Genomic DNA, 22,284 nt, shown 5'->3' on the forward strand with positions numbered 1-22,284 from the left:
GGGCCTCACCACCCTCACAGGGAAGAATTTCTTCGTCATATCTAATCTAAATCTCTCCTCTTTCAGTTTAAAACTGTACCCCCTTATCCTGTCTCTACACCCACTGATCTCGTCTTTCCTGTAGCCCCTTTAAGTGCTGGGAAGCCACTCTAAGGTCTCCCTGAAGCCTTCTCTTCAGCTGAACATCCCCAACTCCCTCAGCCTGTCCTCACAGGGGAGCTGCTCCAGTCCCCTGAGCATTTTGTGGCCTTCTCTGTACCTGCTCCAACAGGTCCGTGTCCTTCTGATGTTGGTGCCTCCAGAGCTGGACACAGCACTGCAGGGAGGGGTCTCGCATCTGTGTACATCTTTATGTATGTTTTCCTTTTAAGGTTTGTGGGGGACGAGACTCATGGAAGAAAGCAACACCAGCAGAGAGCGATATCTAAAAAGTGTTTTACGGGAGTTGGTTACATACATGATTTTCCTTGTGGTCTTGTGTGTCCGTAAGTACTGTTCAGCGTTAATGCATCCATTTCCTTACTATCTGTTTGCTCTCTGTGATTCCAGAATGAAGGTTGTTTCAGTGATGTTGGAGAAGAATCAATGGGCAGATGTGTAGGCAGATATTTGGAATTAAATCTTCCTCCTGATTCTGCACATGGATTGTTGCTTGAGATTGAAAATACTGCAACTTTCTGTGCCGTAATAAGTTTTGAACCTTTAAGCAGGATGATAATATATTTACTCTTTGTTTTAAGGAAGCATGTTTTTTTTAATGTTTTACCACAGTGTAATGGTTCTGCTACGCATTTTGAAATCACCGAAGAGAACTGTTAAATGTGAAGCGTTAGTCATCTAGGACAAAAAAATTAAATTAACATCACCAAGTTTTGGATTTATCACCAAGCTTATGTACAGGTCATTCTAAGAATAGATGTCCTTGATAGTAGCTGGAAAGGCAGAGATAATGCTAGCTACTTAGGAATATCTGATAATCTGTGTTTTTGTGCTGGATGTTTTAAACCATCTGTAGCCTATATACACTCAAGTGTATATGGATCATAGCTGGAGACTTCCATGATTTAAATGTTGTTTGTTTTATTGTCTGTGATATCATGTGAAGTATTGTAACATTAGAGAACACAGAACAGAGTAACGTTCAACCTACTCTTTTTTTTTAATTATTATTTTATTTGGCTTTCAGGTAGGTGACTGCTTTGAGCTAGGTGCTCTAGAACCAACTCTGAAGATAATATTAGAAGATTCTACTAAATACAGACTTGACTGAGGAGCTTTGATGGGTCTCTAGCCTTGTACACAACAATGTTCCTGGACCCAAACAGAGTTTAAGAAAGCAACCTGAACTGAGTTTGCTGCTCTTTTTTCAGAGTGAAGAGCCTTTGTGATGCTGGAGTACAGATACTACAGATGTTTGTCACAGGCCTCACACAGCACTGTGAACAGTTGTGGCTGTTGTAATGTAATGGTTCTGAACACAGCCTTTTTTCTGGCCTTGGGAACTTGAAACTGTTACACAATTCTGTTTCAAGATCTAAAGGGGTTTTTGAGTTAATAGTCAAAATGAGGCATGTTCATATATTTGCATAAAAATTAGCAAGACAGTGGAAAGTAGAACTTTCTATGGAGATGTGAAGTAGATATTTTATTTGGTTACTAGGGAGAATGACAACAAAATCTGTATGTATTAAGTTAGTGTATCTTTAGAAAGCTGATATGGAATCACAGAATAATTCAGGTTGGAAAAGACCCTTGGGATCATTGAGTCCAACCCTCAGCCCGACTCTACAAAGTTCTCCCCTACCCCACATCCCCCACAGCTCATCCAAACGACCCTTAAACACCCCCAGGGATGGGGACTCCACCCCTCCCTGGGCAGCCTATTCCACTCTCTGACCACTCTTTCTGTGAAAATTTTTTTCCTAATGTCCAGTCAGACCCTCCCCTGTTGCAGTTTAAAGCCATTCCCCCTTGTTCTGTCACTAATCACGTGTGTTTCAATTCTCCAATTTTAGTGTGGGCAGTTCTGTTCTATATGCCTGTAATGTCAGTGACACTTAAGTTGTCGTTTATGATCAGTTGTAATAGAACAAGGTGATTTTTTTATTTTTTGTGAAACTTGGAGTAGAAAATGCAAAACCCCATTGGCAGACTGGCTCCAAGAGCAAGCCTGCCTATTAATAAACCCCAAAACTTTGTACCATTGACACAACTATTCTTGTGTTGTACTGCAAGTATGGTTATATACTAAATATCATGTTTTTTTCTTCTGGAGTCCTCACTTTATGGACAAAGTAGTGTCAGACTGCTTGTGGCCGGTATGCTGTACAACCAGGAGGGGTGCGGCAGAGAGGGACTGGAATGAAAATAAAGTTGGTTTCAGTGGGAAAAGTTTACAGGCTGTTAACAATTTGTTTTGCTATTGAAAATGATTTTTGATAACAGAATAAAGGAAAAATATAGTGTATTAAATATCTACAGATATTGCCAATTCATTAGTATTTTTTTAAAGTACTATCCTTTTTAATTTTACACATAAGTGATAACTATGGGGCAGACTGCTCTGTGTCTTGGCGTGCCCAGGGAGAGAGCTTTCCAGTACAAGCTAAATGCTACGGGCATTTCTTGTACTCTTGTGTTTTTGAAATTACATATTTAGAGAGAATCCAGGTATTGCATAGTCATGTGATACATTCCATGTGTCACAGCAGAAGTATTAAAAATAGTTCTTGTTCTCCAGTTGCTACAGAAAACACATTGCTTTACGTGTTTATGTTTTGTTGTCTAATTGTTGAGGGCTAATGTCATTCACAGTGCCCTGTGATACCCTGGTTCACCATCATTATCTGCTCAAACAGGGCAGTTTTTCTGAGGTCTTGTACCATCTGTGCCAGCTATCTATGGACGTCTGGGATAGCCTAAGTCAACTAATAAGGCACTAGATGCCTCTCTTCAGGATGCTGAATCATGCTTTTGTTTTTCTTGAAGTTAGGTTTTGTATAAGCGTTAATAATAGAATGAGGTGTTGGAAGGAGTACTTTTAAACTTTTTCAGGAGTATTTTAAACTGATTGATCAGCCTGTTCTTCACTGATTTTTGTATTTTAATTGCAGATGACAGGCAAATGCTGCTTGATGTGTTGTTTTGTTTTGTTTTTTTTATTCTGAAACTTAAAACCTTTCAGTGCAAAATCTGTACAAATATAGCCTAATGTATTCACAACAAGCAAAATACTCTTTTCTTTCTTCTTTTTTTCTCTTCTTTTTCCCCCATGCCTTTACCTCTCACTCCTTGTTAAATCTTTTGCAGTGACTTATGGGACAGTGAGCTCCAGTATGTACTATTACACAAGGGTTATGTCGCAGCTCTTCCTGGAAACACCTGTATCAAAAATGGAGAAAACTGATTTCAAAACTTTGTCCACAATGGATGACTTCTGGAAGGTAATCTAAAACCAATTTTTCTCCTGTTGCTGAGATGCATTTGTCCTGTCGTGACCTGTACAATTAACCTGCAGGAACTTTTTTCTAATGCTGTAGGGTTTGTGCTTGAAGATCTATATGCATGGTGTCAAAGCTATGGAACAAAGCAGGCCTCTAATATGTGAAAGTTTAGAACCCAGGTATTGCTAGTGGGTCAGGGTAGGGCAACATTGTGAGATGTCTGTGGAGGACATGTAACAGTAAGGCCTTAGGTCAGAAAAATTGTCAACTACAATTCTGACACATCCATGGAATGAAGACCTATAAAAACAGTGCTGGCAACATACAAACTAAAACTCTGTCTTCCTCCCCAGTTTACAGAAGGCCCTTTGCTGGATGGTCTTTACTGGGAGATGTGGTACAACAACAAAACCATGGCAGAAAACAAAAGCTTCATTTATTATGAGAACCTGCTCCTAGGGGTGCCTCGCATTAGGCAGCTGAAAGTGAGAAATGGCTCATGCTCAATACCTGAAGATTTAAAGGATGAAATCAAAGACTGCTATGATGTGTATTCTGTAGCTAATGAAGATACTGCTCCTTTTGGACTTCAAAATGGAACAGCGTATGTAGTATTCCTGTAGACAAATACTTTTTTTTTTTTTCCTGACCTGGGTTATGCTGAATTACACAGTAAGTCACTTGGCAGAGGCAACTCTGCATTTGCTGTATGTTCTGTCTGTAAAGCCAGGTAAATCCAAAGCAGCTGCCAGTTCTGCTTGTGGAGAAACCTCACGGAACTTGGAGAGGACTGTGCTCTTTCTTGATCCACTGGAGTTCAGGTGCTGTGGTTGTGCCATTGCTATCTGTTACACGTGGGAGACACACTGCGATCTGAGTGCAGCACTGCAGCTCATGAGCACCTGTTCTGTAATTCCAGATTGGTTTTACTGCAGTGGGTTTCACTGAGTTGTCTTCCCTGGCTAAAAATGGGTATAGCATTGCCTCTCCTGGAGGACCATGTGTGACTTGAACTGCAAAAGGTTTTGGAGGTGGAATTTAACTATGTAACTGGCAATTTTTGTTTCTTTTCCTGAGGACAGGAATTTTAAGTGAGTAGATAGATATTTTCTCTTTTCACAATTAATATACTTGTGACCAATCTTCCTGTCTTAATTTTGGAATGTTAGTCAAAGGAACTTTGTGAGCTCTTTCTCCAGGGTATATCAGAACTTTCTACAAGTACCTCTTAAATGAAATCAGAATTAACAGAACAGACAGCAGCGAAACCTAACCAAAAAAAATAAAAAAAAGTTGAAAGTGGAAAGACTAATGTGCTCTGTTTCACTTACTTCTGAACTAGCTGGACGTACACCAACGAGAAGGATTTGAATGGGAGCAGCCACTGGGGCTTGATTGCCACATACAGTGGGGCTGGTTATTACCAAGACCTCTCAAGGACCAGAGAAGTGACAGCTGTGCAGATTGCTAGTCTTAAGAAGAACCTGTGGCTGGACAGAGGGACCAGAGCAGCTTTTATTGATTTCTCTGTATACAATGCAAACATCAACCTATTTTGTGTTGTCAGGTATGAACAGAACCACAACAGTGTTCAAATTGCATAGCGTAGGTTGTAGGGTTGGGCTTTTCTTGTGATGGCTTTGTTTTGAGGATGTGGGTCAAGGTATGTTTTGTATAAAAGTGACAAAGTGGCATGCCTTGCTGTCAAACAAGTGGGACTCCACTTAGCAGCTGCGCTCACCAGCTGGAAGCAGTTCTGACTTCCCTGGTGCTGCAATGGCTTGGGTGCAGTTTGTGGGCAACTGCTGTAGTGACTTGGCTTATAAAGTAAATACGTGAATATACAACATCAGTCTTTAGACAGCATGGAATAGATGCAGGTGAAGACTGGTCTTTCTGTCTCGGTTTTCTCGCTGTTCCTGAAATACTTTTTGGGTTTTAGTCAAAACTGAGTGCTGTTCTATGTAGTGTCTTCTCTGAATCATATGTGGGCTTTCGCCTGTTCTATTAAATAATTATGTAAATAAATCTGTATGTCTTTTAATAGTGATTTTCATCAATGCTGTGTAAATGAAATTTATTTATCTTTGTATTTTTTTCTGAACGCAGGTTGTTAGTGGAGTTTCCAGCGACTGGAGGCCTTGTTACATCTTGGCAGTTTCAGCCAGTGAGGCTGATTCACTACATCTCCACTTTTGATTTTTTCCTGGCAGCCTGTGAAATGGCATTTTGTCTTTTTGTTCTTTATTACATGGTGGAAGAGATCTTAGAAATCCACATTCATAGACTGCACTATTTCAGAAGTCTCTGGAATTGCCTTGATATCCTTATCATTGTGGTAAGTAATCTTTATAATATGGCTAAAATCTTTCTGAAATGTACTTTGTGGGAGACATTAATGAGTCGGTATTCCTCTTCTGGGTTCAAGGAATAGGGCTATTGTTAGGAAGGATACTTACAGACTATTGGGCTGTTCAGTCCAAATAAGACAGTTTTAGTCTGTGTTGTAATGTTGGTGTGTTTTGCAAATTTGCTTGTTTTGTCTTTGGTGGCTTCAACCTTCACATCCAGGTGAAAAGTTAAGAGTATTTGTTCAGTATACTCTTTCGGTTTTTGTCTGTAGGGGTACAGCCATTATGGGTACATAATAACAAATATACATAACAAACCCACCCTCATTTCTCTTCTGTGTATGAGATACAGATCATTGCAGTGGCTTTCAAGTAAGCAAATCATCTGCTTTCAAGTAGTGATTTGCACTTGAATGGGACTGGGATTTGCGTGTTTAAAAGAACCACAAAGATTTAATGTGGTATTAAAATACTCACCAGCTAATACAAAAGTTTGAAGTGTCTAAATTGTAGAGCACTAGCAACTGTCAGGGATGCCTTCTTGGTTAAGTGGACAGTGTTGCACATCAGTAATCCTGGTGCAGAAGAAAATCTGAGCTTTGAATTTAAAGCTGCATAATACAATTCTCTCTGGACTTGTATCAAGATGTGCTTACTGCAAGCATGCAAAGCCAGCAGTGCTGAAACAGTTCATGTTGCACGCACATCTTCAGGCTTGGACAAATCAAAGGTTTAAGTCTTGAAATTAGTATCTGTAATCTAGAGAAATGACAGTTCTTTGTAAATGAAGGACCAGTTAGGAGGATATTTGTGTGCCATTTGTTACACTTAACAGTGGTGCCAGGAATAAGATGCTTTGCCCTTGCAATTGCTGGAGTGTGAGTATAAAATTCACTTCACACAAAGGGTCAATGTCTGAGGGACATTGTTTAAATTTAGGATTATGTACTTTGTGACTGTACACGTGGTTAAGTGTTCACTTACACTAATATAAAAGCACATTTGTAGATGTCAAAGCAAAATACCTTACCTGTATGGCAAAACCAGAGCTTCTCTGCCATTGCTTGTTCTGTGCAATACTGGTCAGTCTGTACTCCATAGAAACTCTAGTTCCTTTTTAGCTATTGCTTTCTTTCTACTCTTTACTCTTGTTCACCTTTGTCTTTTTGAGTTGTCATCTATCTTTTCTTACATTTCCTTCTCTGACAGCTTCATTTTTTCTGAGCCCACTAGGCTTTGCTATCATCTTGCTCTTCAACTGTGGCAACGAAAGGATTTCTAAATCTTCTTCCTCCCAGGTATTTGGCTGTAGTTGAGGAGTATAATGGTGGTGGTGTGAAATGCATTTCCTGATAGGATCCAAATTAGAGTTTCTGAACATATCTCAAACAGCAGCCACTGGGCCATTAAATTACTTCTGAGTGAAAGGTGGGGAAACCAGGCCACCTCCAGTCCCCGTAACCATCTGGCAGTGATGTGATCAGTGGCCATTGGGATTGACCCTGAAGGACTGTGAGAAGCTTGCATCAGTGACTTTTTTCTAGGCTCCATGCAATCTTTAGCTGTTACTTTCCTGTTGGAAACTTTGGCTTTATAGTCAGGACACCCTAAAACCAATATATTTGCTTTTACTTAAAGCTTACATTATTAGTAGTGTTATAAATAATGTAATGTTCCTCATATCTTGAATTTATTTGGTGTATGTGGTTAAAACAAGTAAAAACCTTAACGACTTTCATATATTTGTCTGTTTCTTTTGTATTCAGCTCTCTGTGGTAGCTATAGGAATTAGCATCTATAGGACATCAACTGTTGATCTGCTCCTGAAGAAGCTGCTGGAAGATCAGAACTTGTTCCCCAATTTTGAACCTCTGGCATATTGGCAGATGCAGTTCAACAACATTGCTGCAGTCACTGTGTTTTTTGTCTGGATTAAGGTAACTCTAAGATACACATCCTTATTCTAACATTAGAACGTAAGCAGTATTCTGAGTTTTGCATGATACATTATTTGAGGTTTAGTCATGTTTCTCCTAAAATTGATCACGTGAGAAAGTCATGACCAAAGAGCACAGGAGTAACTTCTTGCAGATTAAAAGCAAGGTTGTAATTTGACATAGGTTTAGTCAGCCCTTGTCTAAGTCTGGAAGATGTAGTCAGTACTAGTGCTTTGTCAACAGCAGACACATAAAGAAATGTTTTTATTATTGCTGAATTAGTAATCTTTATTGGGTACTGCTTTTTTTCTAGCCTGGTTTAACTATGCCCATTTAGTCCACTTAAAACTGCTGAGTCATTGAACAGTTGGTAAAGCTAGTCCAATTAATTTAAAACTAGATATATTACTTTAATTAAACTTAATTTCTGTTTTACTGCCTCCTTTCCAGGGATACTTCTTTTTGCATCCATACTCAATTTTCCTGTCCTCTGTATGTATAAAGTTGCAAAGGAGCATTTAGTTAATAAACTGTCTAATGGGGGAAAATGAGATCAATAATTGAATTTCCACTCTGATGCTCTAAACTGATACTTAGGTTTATCAAGCAAGTTAGGTAATCTCTTATTGTTTTATAAGACAAGGTCGCAACTAATTTTTGTGTCAAAGTGGCTCATTATAAGAATGGTGAACTGTAGAATAACTGAATGATGCAGGTTGGAGGGGACCTTGGGAAGTCTCTGGTCCAAGCACCTGCTCACAGCAGTCAGCTGCAAGATCTTTTCTTGCATTTTACTACTTCATAGCTAATGCCTTCATTTGAAAATAAATAGGCTTTTGGAAGCATTTTGGTAACACTGCTCTGCAGCCAGGGTACCAAATAGAGGACTAAAAAACCAAACGAAACGCCACACCAAAACAAGACCTTGTCACTCTCACTGAATTTTCTTCACATTTCAAACTGTTTTTAGGAAGTGATGTATATCTAAATGTAAACTAACTGACTTTGTCTCCAGTTAAATTCAGTAAGACATCTTATGTGTAAAAGGCTGGAGAGTGATTGTGTTAAGAAATTGTTGTCTTCCTTGTCTTTACAGTTGTTGTTTTTCTTTTAACAGCTTTTCAAGTTTGTTAACTTCAACAGAACAATGAGTCAGTTATCCACCACCATGTCTCGCTGTGTCAAAGATGTCATTGGCTTTGCTATTATGTTTTTTATTATTTTCTTAGCATATGCTCAGTTGGCCTATCTTGTCTTTGGCACTCAAATCGATGCCTTCAGCACTTTCCAGGACTGCATGTAAGTACAAGAATAAAAAATGCAAATAATTTCTCAGTGTATTAGTAAATGGATTTGGTTGCCTCATGGAGAGACTAAAATTGTAGTGACATCCATCATAACAGAGAAGCTGCAAACATATCGCTGTTGATGCAGCTCAGTAGCAAATGCATTTTTTGGCAACATTTTTAGTTCAAAAAATGTTTTTCTGTGAGATTAAAAATATGTTAGATCAATGAGCTAAAAAAGGCAGGTTTTGGTTGGTGGAAGTGACGTAGGTTTTTTTTGTAACAGTTGGCCACATTCCTAGACAAAGCAGTAACTCTGTCTTCAGCAGTTGAATGATTATATGTTTACTTCTGTTTGTAATGCTTACTGTTGTATGCATAATAATGCTGTGTTCCTGATAGTATGTGTAGTTGGTAGACTCACAAATGGAGTCTGTGTTAGCCAGCTAGTAAATTTGTAAGTATCTACTGGAATCGAGGAGAGGGATAGGACTTAATAGAGGGTCATTAATCAGTTTTCCCTTTATTGATTTGGTACAGCATAACCTGATTCTAACTGAGGTAATTACCAGGTTGTTAGTTATCGACTTCCCCCCACCCCTTTATGTTGGGGCAGGGTCGCAAAAAGCGTAGAGGAGCAGAGAGACTTGAAGTGTGCTGATGGTGCTGTGCAGTGCTAAGCCTCTTCTGTACAGACAAGCTTTAGAGGGAGAGACGGTTGGGGCTGTGCCTATGTGAAAGGCAGAAGGCATAGGAGAGGGATAGGAGTGGGTCTTAAAGCTTCACAATGGTAATTGCTGGTTTGCTCTGCTTCCTGTTGCCCCCGTTATCAATTGTGACTGAAAGCCAGAAAGAAGCAAGCACCCTAGTTTTGTTCTGTGTGTGTAGTGTCTGACTGCAAGTTTGGTTATGCCTAGAGAGGGGCTTGAGGAATTTGCCTGATAAAGTATTACAGTAGTGTGGACCTCTCTGCTGCCCATCAGTCAGACTGGTAGGGTAAAACAGTTTGAGAATACTTGCACAGCTCCAAAAGTGTTTTTTTTCAACTCTTGGATGTGTTTTGTTTTTTAAGATTTACTCAGTTCCGCATCATTTTGGGAGACTTCAACTTCACAGAGGTTGAAGAAGCTAATCGAATTTTGGGACCAATTTATTTCACTACCTTTGTGTTCTTTATGTTCTTCATTCTTTTGGTATGTATGTTTTTGTTTATGGGGGGTGGGTAGGTGGCTATTTTTGCACCTCTTATTCTTTGATTCTCACTGCTACTTGGGGCTTTTTTTGATAACAGTGAGTGTGCAGTCCATGTAGGGGCCTGACTGTTTCAGGGCCAGTCACTACACTCTTTCATTGTTTCTTCATTTAAAATAGATTTGCATGGTATGTGTGTTGTCATTCCCATATAGTGCTCCACATATTGTTTGGGTTTTTTTTTTAATTTTTATTATTATAAAAAAATTTTTAGTTCTAAAATCTGTATAGTGCCTGGTTGGCATATACAGCAAGCCCATATCTTTTAGTGAAAAGTAACTGTAATGTTCCATACAGGCTTTTAGTTTATAAAGTGTTGCAATGCATGGCTGGCTGTGTTTACAACAGCCTAGTTCACACATGCAATACACAGCTCTGCTGCTAGAAAAGCCTAATTCATTGGCAATGCAGCAGCTTTCAGATATGGAGGTTTGCCTGAAAAGGCCTCTTTTCTGTCCTCTTTGCCTTCTCCAGGGTGGAGCTGGGCCCCATGTTTCTTATCTTCCCAGGGCAGACTACCTGTACACTTTTTGACAAAGGGTATTATAAGCTCAGCTTATCTGAGAGGCAGTATGTAGACATGATTGTTTGACAAATAAATTCAAACAGTATATTGTGAGTGCTCATCTTTTGTAGACTCTCTGTTAATACTAGTATTGAATCCATATGACAGTCTTGCTCATAATTTATATAACAAAATATAACAAAGTAGAGGGAGGAGACCTCTTTTAGAAACCTAGGAGACCAAGTAAATTTTTTTATGTTGATAGAAGAGCCCAACTATCTTCTACCTGGATGTAGTTTTCAGTTAGTTAGGTAATGACATTAATATACAGTAACTTTGTTTCTGATGATACCACTAGGCAGAAGCTGTTATGTAAGCAAGAAATCCTCAGATAACTCCCCAAACTGTGTGTCTTTTGGCAATTTGGTAAGGTGGCAAGCATTGAAACAGGATTTTACTAACCTTAAAACGGTACAGCAGTCCTGTATCATTTTAGAGTTATTTAATGACCCTTTTACTTAATGAGGTTTTTTATTAGTCTTTGAGAAGAGGAGAAATGGCATTCAGATATAATTGTAGGAGAAGACTTCATCTTGGCTATTCTCTAGTAAGGAAGAGAATCTCAAGTGTTCAGTGAGATGGACCAACAGTCAAATAGGAAAGTAACATATGGGTCACTCTGGCCAAAGAAGCACATGAAGTGGGTTTCATATTTGCTTTAAAGCACTTCACAAAATACAGAGGAGCAGAGGTAGTGTCCAGCAAGCGAAAGAAATACTTTTTTCTAAGGTGTAGCAGAAAAGCACTGTAGTGTGAAGGCACAGCAGGTTATCCAAATTACTGGCTGTAATTGGTGTGCTTGTTAATATCTGCACATCCTGTCATTTGGCTGGAGTGAAACATTGCTGTAAGCTCCTTGAGAACAGCCTGAGACCTGGAAACTAAGTTAGGAAAGATGTGCAGAAAGTACCAACTCTTAATGTTGGGCAGCTGAAAGCAAAAGACAGTAGTCAAGTTACCTCTTCCTTCTGTGGTGTTGGGCAAGAATGCATAAAGATACAGCATTGGAGGACTGCTCTCCTAAAGCATTTTAAATCCATGAGGAAATAAGAGACTAACACTGCCTTTCTGCATAAGAGTGCCACCTTGAACGTGACAGTAAATTGAGTAATTCTTTTTGAACTTGCATGTCCAGCTTGTGGTTCAGTCATGTTTACTCCATGTTCAGCAGGACCTTTTCAGTAATGACAGTGTGGTTCAAGTAAATTATATGCTTGGCACAGGGTTAGTGAGACCATTTTTTTTTTCTCTTTTGTCTGAACAAGTGACCAAACTCTTTTCAGATTTGGTGGCATACGTGCCAAGTGTCTGATTTTAAGCTGCTTTTGTTTTTACCTTTAGTCTGAAATGCAAGCAGAGCTGTAACTAGATAAGAACCTTGTGCTTGTGCTGGTTATTACAGGATGAATAGTTAACTTGATTCCTCAGGCATCTTTGTTGCCACATGTGTTGCCTAGATTAATTCACAGTTGTTATCTGTGTAAGTTTGGTCTTGCAGGTAGAAGGGTGAACTCAAACATATCATGATAAACAGGCATGGTTTATTGCAGCTGCTGTGTGTAGGCATGAACCCTCTCTGGAAAGTAATTGTCCACTTATGTTAATAACCAGTAGTCTTGATTATAAGTTCTTTTTGAAATATGATGCACTGACATATATCTCAAGTCCCTGATGCTTTTTAAACAGCCCCTCATTTTTTCCTGGACCTTTTAAAAAAAATAATATATAGTTCATAGGAGTAGCAGTGCTCAGAGTTGTTGAAATTTTTAAGTGGGCTTTTTTTTTTTTTCTCATGAACAGAACATGTTTTTGGCCATTATCAATGATACGTACTCTGAAGTCAAATTGGATATGGCACAACAGAAGGCAGAAATGGAACTGTCTGACCTTATCAGGAAGGTAAAAATAATGTTTTGTTCAGGACATCTCATTCCTCACATCTGCATAAAACACTATACAAGCTGTGCAGTGTAAAGCTGGCAGCAGCTGATGAAAATACACATCTCTTAATAAATGAATCTGAGCCGAGTGTAAATTAAATTAATTAGAATTTTCTATTGTGATGTGTCTTAGTCATCTAAGACTGCATTGAATGATCAGCCTACTGAATGTGATAGTAGGATTTGTCTGTCTAGATACATGCAGAAATACTGAACTGGTGAAGCTACACCGCTATTTTGTTTGGTCACAGAATTCAGAATTACCTTGTTTCAGGCACAATAAGATGAGGCATGTCTTGGATAATGTGTTAGGAGCTCCCAGGGGCAGCTGCCAGTAAGGTGAACTTGACCTGAATCCCAGTTTAGGGAAAACATGTGCATGTCCATGCACTCTGGCATGGATGTGGTGCTGTACCATGGTCAGAAATGTCTAAACACATACTTGGCATAACCAGTAACTCAGAGTTTAAACCTTAGAAACTGGTTATTAAAACAGAGCAGAGAAAAAATGAAAAGCAGTACTTTGTGGGGATGAGGACTTATAAAAATAAAAAGTCATTCCTACAACTGAAGATAAGCAAAATGACCACAGAAGGTTGTACCTGTTTTGTCAGCATTATTTTAAACTGTCACTTAACTGCCAGTAACTGCCAGAGTTGTCTTACTGGGACAAAATACTCCATTCCTACTGACCTGCAGTTCAAATTGAATGATGAAAGCCTTCTAACAGTGAAGGAAGGTATTTGTATGTTGCCCGTTTAAATGCTGAAATAAAAGATGGATAAACTGGAGGAAAAGACAAATTCTTACAGGCCTTTTGGAACACACTGAATGATAGTGTGTGCTAGCTGATTTTTGTAATCAAAAAAGTTATTAGAAATCAAGTGTTAACATTTCATGACAAGTAAAACACAAAATTTCACTTTTTCTTTTAGGGCTACAACAAAGCCATGATCAAACTTAAATTGAAGAAAACTACTGTCGATGACATTTCAGAAAGTCTGAGACAAGGTGGGGGAAAACTAAATTTTGATGAACTCCGGCAAGATTTAAAAGGGTAAAGAAGCTGTTACTTCTTATCTTGAATAGTATCCCCAGAGACATGTGAAGTTAAGAGTCTTTGATGCAAGCTTCTCTCATTTCTGTGATTTGTCAAGGGTATGCTAATATGAGTAAAGGCAACACAGCTGAGTTCTTTTGGTTAGTGGGCAACAAAGCAAGTGCTTTCCAGTGTCTGCTGGGAGGTTTATGTAAACAAACAGCCAATCTTTACATATGGGTCTGCAGGCATTGCAGAAAGGAAAATCCAAACTGGCATGGAACTTCAGAAGGAGAAGAATGGGAAAAGAGTGGTCAGTTTGAGGTGGAAGAGAAGTCTTAACTAAGGAGGTCTGCTGAGCTCTGGCCCATGGAGTCTGCACTATGGCTGGTGTTACTGCAGTGGGGCAGCATCCAACACCAGAGGAAGGATTTGGTGCTCTGGGGCCCAACCTCCTTGAGTTGCTGTGTTGTGGGGGGAAAAGGGTGTGAGGAAGGAGAGATCGAAAGCCTCTGAGGAAGTGGTAATGTTTGAGAGCTACCACAGGACAGTGAACAGACCGGAGTCCCAAGGAAAGGGGAACAAGGACGTATAAAAGAGGTGGTTGTGAAGGAGCAGGGTGCAGTCTAGGGGAGTTTTGTGCTAATGAAAGGTGAGGGCTGAGCTTTTTGTCATCAGTGATGTGAAGTTTATAGGCAGTACTGGGATCAGTCATGCCTTTGGCTTAGGGATGAAAGTCTGTTTGGAGAAAATTGTTTTTCTAATACTTTTAAGCTCATTCAGCATCTGAAAAATGGAAAGTAAGGGAACTGGTTTTACTGCCTTTTCAGGAAGGGACACACAGATGCAGAGATTGAAGCAATATTTACCAAATATGACCAAGATGGGGACCAGGAATTGACAGAGCATGAGCATCAGCAGATGAGAGATGACCTGGAGAAAGAGAGGGTGAGCTCAGTGTTAGGAGTGGTATGCCACCAGTGCTGTCTGCCAGCCTTCTCCCCGCGCTGATTGGCTGTCCTAGAAGAGTCGTCTTGTTTCCTTTCACATTTCCTCTCATCCCTGGCCGGTTAGCTGAGCCAAACTGTAAAAAGACAAGGGGGAGCTGATGGAGGTCAGGAGGTCTCTGACCTTGATACCTCCATCCCCCATGTACAGGTGAAAGTCTTTACATCATATCTGTCTGTGCATTGTGTTTTCACAAAGGAGGATCTGGACATGGATAGGAGCTCTCTGCCACGTCCTCTGAGCAGCCGCAGCTTCCCCCGGAGCTTGGATGACTCTGAGGAGGATGAGGATGAAGATAGTGGGCACAGCTCCAGGAGGAGGGGCAGCAGCTCTAGTGGAGTTTCCTATGAAGAGTTCCAAGTGTAAGTTTATTCTTCTGAGGGGAACAAATCTGCATGGTGGTTTTTGGGTTTTATTTTTGCCTTGTGGGTTTTCTTTTTTCAGTTATGTAGTAGTCTCTCCTATAACCTGAATATTAATCAAATTGTTCATAAAAAGCAAATGTTGTGTTTTTAAGGTGCTTAAGTCACTCCTTTTAGTAGCTTTCAAGTATTATCTGAACTAGAAGTATTTTAGAGAGGGCCATGGGAATTGGTTAGAAAACCAAACCCAATTCAAAACAAACAAAACCCAACAAAAAAAACCCTGTCCTTAAAACCTAGTCATTAAAAAGACAAAGGAAATGGTCATGCTACAGTAATCCCAGAAGACTTTTGTAGGTTTTTTTACTAGTAAAACCTTGAGGTTTTAGCTTCAGTGAGAACTTCAGCTGTTGTTTTTAATAAGATTAAGTTACTTGTGAGTGTGTATTTTGTCTAAAATAGTTCTCCGTATTAATTATAGCAACCCTACGTGAATGAAGAATTTGAGTACCAACAAATTTTGATGAGGATGCCCTAAAAGCAGGGAAAACAGAGTGGAATATGTACTTTTTGTCCCATCTGCTTTGCTCCTGTGTTACCTTCTTGCTCTTGTGTACTTTGCCCATTCCTTGGCTCATTTGTGGAAAGTCGGATGTGTGCTCAAATTAAAGCGCTGTCTCATCCTTTTCTGCTCTGTTGACGAGCTAGAAGTCAGAAATGTCAGAGTCACTGAAGCTCACACTTGTTGCCCTCAGACTCATGAGGCGGGTCGATCGCATGGAGCATTCTATTGGCAGTATTGTCTCCAAGATCGACGCAGTTATTGTGAAGCTTGAAGCAATGGAGAGAGCCAAACTGAAAAGGAGAGATGTGTTGGGAAGACTGCTGGATGGAGTGACAGAAGTAAGAAACCCACTCTCTTGTCGGGTCATGACCTGCATGGCTTGATTACTGTTAGCACTACCTCATACTGCTTGGCTTGGGAGGGTTGAGGGAGTAGTGGTAAAGACGAGGTGGGTGCTTTGGCAGTGGCTCAGGGTTTTTCAGCTTTGTGTTAGGAAAACAGAAAAATTAAAATATGAAATGATAGGGACATGATGCAAGTTTCAGATATGACAATCCATCTTATGGCAGACCTGTGTCACACTGAGGGCAACAGAGCACCATTTAAACCCCTGAACTGGACAGCAGTGGTGGTTGTTAGATGCTGAAGCAGCTCGTTCATCCCTTGGTGTCTGTTGGGATTAATACAAAGCTTTTTATGGACTAGTCTGTTGGGAGTCTAGGTGACCCATCCCAGCAGGCCCGTGCAGCCCGCTGTTCTCCCATGTTGCTTTTGGGATTGTATGTGGCAGGTGGAAGTAGGTTGCTTCTGTCACCTGAGTTATGTAGTTTCTATTGCCTCCCTTCCCACCTTCTCTTTCTTGAGGGGCCTTTTGGAAGTGGCCAGTGAGATGAATGTGTTATTTCTGTGGAAGCTAAAACCTGTCAGGCTTCCTGATGGGGCAAGAACAGCCAGAACAGAGCTGTTAAGGGGTGAATGAGACAGACTGTCTTGGTGGGTTATGTAGGTCAGACTTGCTGCTGCCCTCTTACAGTTGTTCCAGCCAATAATTCTGCTTCATTTTTGAGATGGGGCTTCCTTTTTGGCGTGCTCTGCTCAGTATATTTTTACATTTCTGGAGTGGATTTAAATATTAGACACTGTAGTACGGATTGTGCTTTCATAAGTGAAGGTGACAACCTGGGCATTACGTCACTGGAAAGAAAATAACTTACTACAGTAGCTGTGTTTCTACTAGCCTGCGGAAGTACTTGAGCAGTGTAAGAATTTCCCATAGGGTTTTGCTTCGACTGCGGTTTGGAAGCTGCGCTTCCAGCTTCTGTCTTTTAATCTGTTTAGGATGAAAGACTGGGTCGTGACAATGAAATCCACAGGGAACAAATGGAGCGACTTGTGCGAGAGGAGTTGGAGCGATGGGAATCTGATGATACGGCATCCCAAATGAGCCATCGGTTGGGAACACCGCTGGGACTGAACGGCCAGCCGCGTTCCAGGAACTCTCGGCCATCTTCCTCCCAGTCAGATGGTGTGGATGGGGGAGGAGGAAATGGGGGGAATAACATCCACATGTAGAGTTAACCTTGTAGGTGATTCTGAACACTTCAGGTCAGTATTAAGCCAACAAATACACACCGCTCCACTGTTTTCCCAGCATGACATGATCATTGTGATCAGACCACTAAGGACAGTTTTCACTGCTGGGCAAAAGTAAATATTCTCTTCGTAAGGCATTTTCAGACCTATGTAAGCCATTTGTCACATTCAGGTTACCAGTGGTGAGGCTGTCAGCCTTGGAAATGAAAATGCAGGAGAATAGAAACCGGGTGGGACAAAATCTGCCTGGACAGAATTTTGATTCCATGCCTGTATTATGGGGGACACTTTCATGAAGGCAGCAAGTCTCAGACAGAATAATGTGCTATGGCTAAAACGCTCAAATGAAGGGCTCTAAGTTGTCTGCTTTCTATTGGAAAATGTTTTTTAAATACTTTTAAAAGCAATTTTTGAAAGAAGATGGCATGAGTTTATTGTCTCATTCTTTATAACAGCTGACACTTTTTGAAGAGATAAAATAGCACACATTTTTACTATGAGATTCTGTCTATTTGTATGAGTTATTCTTGGTGTACTAACATTTTAATTCACTTAAAATGTTATTTTTTTCCTGTTTTTGAGAAATACTACATTTTTTTAAACAGAAGAAAGTGCACTTAGTTTGTACAACTGTAAATCACATTATTCTCTAATAGAAACTGTACACTTTCTGTGGTTTTGCATTTCATTAGCACTTCAAAAGTAACTTTTAAGAACTGCCTTTTCACACCCAACTAGCGCAACCACTTTCAGCTTTTGTTGCAAAGTACCCATTTTTTAATGCTGTGTTTTCATGATCTAAGTGTTCCTGGGATAAACAATCCATAGATTCTTCATTAAATATAATTACTTTGCAGAAAATACATTATTTAAAAGCACACAAAATTGAAAAACACTAACTCTTCCTTGGGTGTTACAGGGAAGGGGACAGAGAAGATGCTGACAGTTGGGAAAATCTGATCATGTGCTCTATCAAGTTCTAATCATGTCTTGACTATGTAGCCTGTATTTACATTTAACAGAACTGCTTGTAAAATTATTAGGTGTATTTCTACATATGCTTTTCTGCTGAGGTGCAGCACATGATTTCTTTGGGAAGATGTTTGTAGTGTAATCACTGATTTTTAGTATTTCATTTCCTCTACTTTTCTATGTCATAGGAGGTTTGATTTTTGGAAGGAGATGCAACACTGAAATGACACGGGTTTTCTATAGAAAGCGTTGAGGCATAGTGTTTGTAGTTTTGCCTGGTGAGATTTTTCCATACGTGGAATGCTGGTGTAGGAGGGAGGTTGTCAACTGTACGTTTTTTTTCCTGAAGATGACAGTTGTCTTTAAATTCAAGACTTAGAGCTGGTATAAAGGAAAACATAAAGCTGCATAATCAAACACATCTTAGGTATTAGTAGGGTATATAGAGGAAAAAATGCCTATTTAACAAAGTATAAGTAGCATGTATATGTTATGTTGGTGTTTTTTGTTTCAAAAAGAGGTTATTGCTAGGGGTCAGCACTGCATTCTGATGGTAGTATTGCTTAAGCAAAGCTTACATCTTGCGTATGTTCTTACCACTGCATTGCCTGGATGTGCAGTGACTCAGAGCCTTCCCTCTAACCAGACAACTTGTTAAAACTAAATAGACTTCATGCCTTTCCCTGTTTAAGTTTAATTAAAATTGCTGTGGATATGCTTTCTCATAACGTAAGTTGGAGCTGGAGGCAGTTCAGTGTGGTGATTGGAATTTCTTAGTAGCTTTGGGCTTGAGAACAGAATGACGTGGGAAAACGGGTAGTGATTCTTGTGAAGTATTTTTTTCTTTCTGTGGGTTATTTTGTACTGTCCTAGGAAGAAATTCATACTCTTTCACAAGAGACCCTGTCAACTTCCCAAAATGGCACACAGCGCAGTGGTTAGGGCTTTTGTGTAAAACGAGAGACACATAGACTAAGCTTTTTCTTGCCTTGATTGAAAGTTTTTGGACCTTAGAAACCTTCCTGAGGAAAGCTTTTCAGTGTTGAGCTGGCATTTCTGACTTTAAACAAACCAAAGAAACAATAGCTTTACACATGGCCAGCTGGTGTGCAAGGAAAATAAAAAATACAATACAAAGCAATTTAAATAAACATGGATTTATATTAATATTCAAAAAGTGTAGTGTGTTGGTATGTGACATTTACAGTTTAAACTGAGGCATGCTAACTAATTACATGTGTGTAACGTGTAACCGATGTTGAGTTTCAGGGGTCAAGGGTTATATAAATGCCAAGATAGTATTTAAATTAATCAGGTGCTTAAAATCAATGACTTTGGCCAAGTGACCCAACTTGAATTGTCCAGTTATCAGCTGCGTTAAGGTTTGTGCCTGTGGCCTGTAAAGCAGGTTGCATGCTGAGGTTTGTGGCAGCAGGGACTGGGGGAGTGTGTGGAAGTGATCTGGGTGAGGTCAGGCCTTGTTGGGAGGAAAGAAAGCAAAACTAAGCCTGTTAGCATGGTTTTAAATAGTTTTCCTGTAAAAAACAAAACAAAACAAACAACCATGTGTCTTTCAAAATGTAAATTCAGTCACGCAGTTCATGTTTTATTTGTAGTATATGTTTATTATGAAAATGTTGGCATTCATAGCTGTATTTGTTGAGGTATATTTCTGTAACGTGTCGTTACTTAATAACAAACTTCATCTTGAAGTGCAATAAGTTTTCATGGGGTACCCGTGTGTGCTAACAGTGGGCCTTTCAGTAAGTGCGTGGCCACTTGACAAATGTTACAAACATTTTATTACTTCATTTTTCAACTTTATATTATAATATTATTTGTCATTTATTACAAAGGTAAGGTTTTTTCATAGTAATGTACAGTGTTTGGTCTTATTAGGAAGCTGTTAATTATGCAAGTCTTCTACAATGATCAAGAATGTTATTGATCTGTAAAACTGAGCACTTTACTTCCTAATAAACATTTTATATAATCTGTAAAGCAAACGTTGTGCCATAAACTTGGTTTGTTTATAATGGAACATTAAGAATCCTACATTTTTATTTGTGTGTGTTACTTCTACCTCATACTTTATCTCAGATTACCTAATAATGTAAAACCGGAGTACAGGGTGTAAATGAACAGAGAGGACTGGGCTGATCTTACTGCTTCATTGCCCAAACAGTACTTTTTTTTTTTTTTAACACTTTATTTCACATTTACATTTGGGCAAATGCACAGGTCTGTTTTCTACTATTTCAGGTAGCAGTTCCGACTGCTAGTAACGCTGTCCCTTTTATTACTTCACAGTTTTGCTGTGTAAGTTAACTTCTCTACTCCTTTTCTTTCTTCCCTTTTATTTTTTTTCCCTCTGTGTCAGGTAGTCCTACAGCATCTAGAGGGTTGAATGCTCCTTGGAAATCCCAGGCTCGTATATAAGCCCTGTAGTTCTGTCTGGGCAGCTGTCTCACCACGTCCAAAATACACCTTTTTAATGAAAATTCAATGCTTGATGTAAATCCATCTCAGTCTTCGATGAAATACATGCACACTGGGTTTATTAAGTATATCAAGCCTTTAGTGCACTATAAAAGTCACAGTGTGTGCAAGTGGGAACCTTTTTTCTTTAAAACTGTGTGTGCTGTAGCATTACTGACTTTTGAAAATTTCTTCAGGAAGTGCAGTTTGAGGTATGTGTTTGAAGTAAGGGTCACGTAATTCTTCCATATCCCACAGGCATTGCCTGGATGCCTTGTGTATTCAAATACTCTTCTCCAGTAAATCTAAACAAGAAAAAAAATCTGAGAAAAAGGGAAAAAAAACATTATGATAAAATGTCTGCAAGGATTGTATGTTTAGGCATCAGTGGGGCTTTTTTGGTTCCCTGCTAATATTGCATGCACAGTGTGAGCGAAAAGGAAAAGGATAGGAGGTGGAGGGGTCCTTCTCCAGAGTCCAAGCATTTTCTTCAGGAGAAGGTTTGTGGTGTTTGTGTCCCTGGCCTCTCCCCATACAGCATGCCTGGCCTTGCTGGGGTCCCCAGGGCAGTGACAAGCCCCCTAGGAAACACGGTTAATTAGTGGTGAGAAGATCCGTAAGCAGCACTTTGAAGAGGGGAGCAGAACCTAACATTTCAGAGACACTTAAGTTGTGTCTGTCTCTTCTGAATGGAAGTGCTGAAATTCTGATGCTAACAAACCATTCTTCCCTTTCAGCCCACAAACTGAATTGAGCAGCACAGCTGTCTCATGTTTTGCTAAAACGTTTTTTAATAGTAAGTCAGACGATGCCCTCTTTATACTGAAAGACACTGTGGATGGCTGAAAGAAAAATCAGTTCTCAATTGCTAGCAAACAAATGATGGAATATTATTTATTGAAGTATACAAAATGGAATAAAACATTACTGATATATCCCACTTCAGTAACAGTTTAGTTCATGCTTTGGGTCTTCCAGAAAAGATGGAACATTATATTTCAACAGAAAATAAATAGTTTGCAAAACAAACCAGTCTTCTATAATGGAGAAATGCAAAAAGGGTGTTTGAAACTGTTTTTTTCCCTTTGTGCAATCTTAAAAATAGCAGCGTGGGTTCTGACTTGGTTTTAGGAATGTAGAAGTGCATTAAAAGATTCTGATTCACAATAAATCTGTATCGTAATGGTCCTTCCAGATTTTAAGCACTAATCATGCAAAACAGGTACAGAAAGGCAGAGGAACAGCTTAATGGTTTGGGCAGTAGACTGACGTTCGGAAAGCTTGTCTCTCTTTTATGTGTGTTTCCTCACCCTGGTGCATTATAGACACAAATTCAACTGGTCCTAGCTAGGTCCAGACTGCTATAAACACACTGGTGCTTAAGTGTCAGTAACGCTAAAACAGCAGTGGGATCAAAAGCAAGATTTCTTGGGCTGGAGATTTCTCACAGCTCTTCTTGTTTTGCCTCTACTCTGTCAGGGAGGCTGAAACTGC

At 39.6% G+C, this 22,284-nt stretch overlaps 2 protein-coding genes across 2 annotated transcripts in view; both read left to right on the forward strand.

Moving 5' to 3' along the window:
* LOC113479585 (AF4/FMR2 family member 1-like) overlaps positions 1–22,284 on the forward strand; it is a 320,468-nt gene that overhangs the window by 182,044 nt on the left and 116,140 nt on the right. The gene's annotated exons all lie outside the window — the stretch shown is intronic.
* Positions 326–20,312, forward strand: PKD2 (polycystin 2, transient receptor potential cation channel). The gene is made up of 14 exons (XM_026847731.1): positions 326–485; positions 3,310–3,443; positions 3,797–4,047; positions 4,786–5,010; positions 5,553–5,781; positions 7,561–7,731; positions 8,849–9,030; positions 10,090–10,210; positions 12,634–12,732; positions 13,709–13,830; positions 14,643–14,760; positions 15,019–15,182; positions 15,938–16,085; positions 17,086–20,312. Exons 1-14 carry the CDS (start codon positions 392–394, stop codon positions 17,317–17,319), a joined length of 2,292 nt encoding a protein of 763 aa, XP_026703532.1. The 5' UTR covers positions 326–391; the 3' UTR covers positions 17,320–20,312.

The sequence above is a fragment of the Athene cunicularia genome (assembly GCF_003259725.1).
Source record: "Athene cunicularia isolate RWA chromosome 4 unlocalized genomic scaffold, athCun1 chr4_part2, whole genome shotgun sequence".
Taxonomy (NCBI): domain Eukaryota; kingdom Metazoa; phylum Chordata; class Aves; order Strigiformes; family Strigidae; genus Athene; species Athene cunicularia.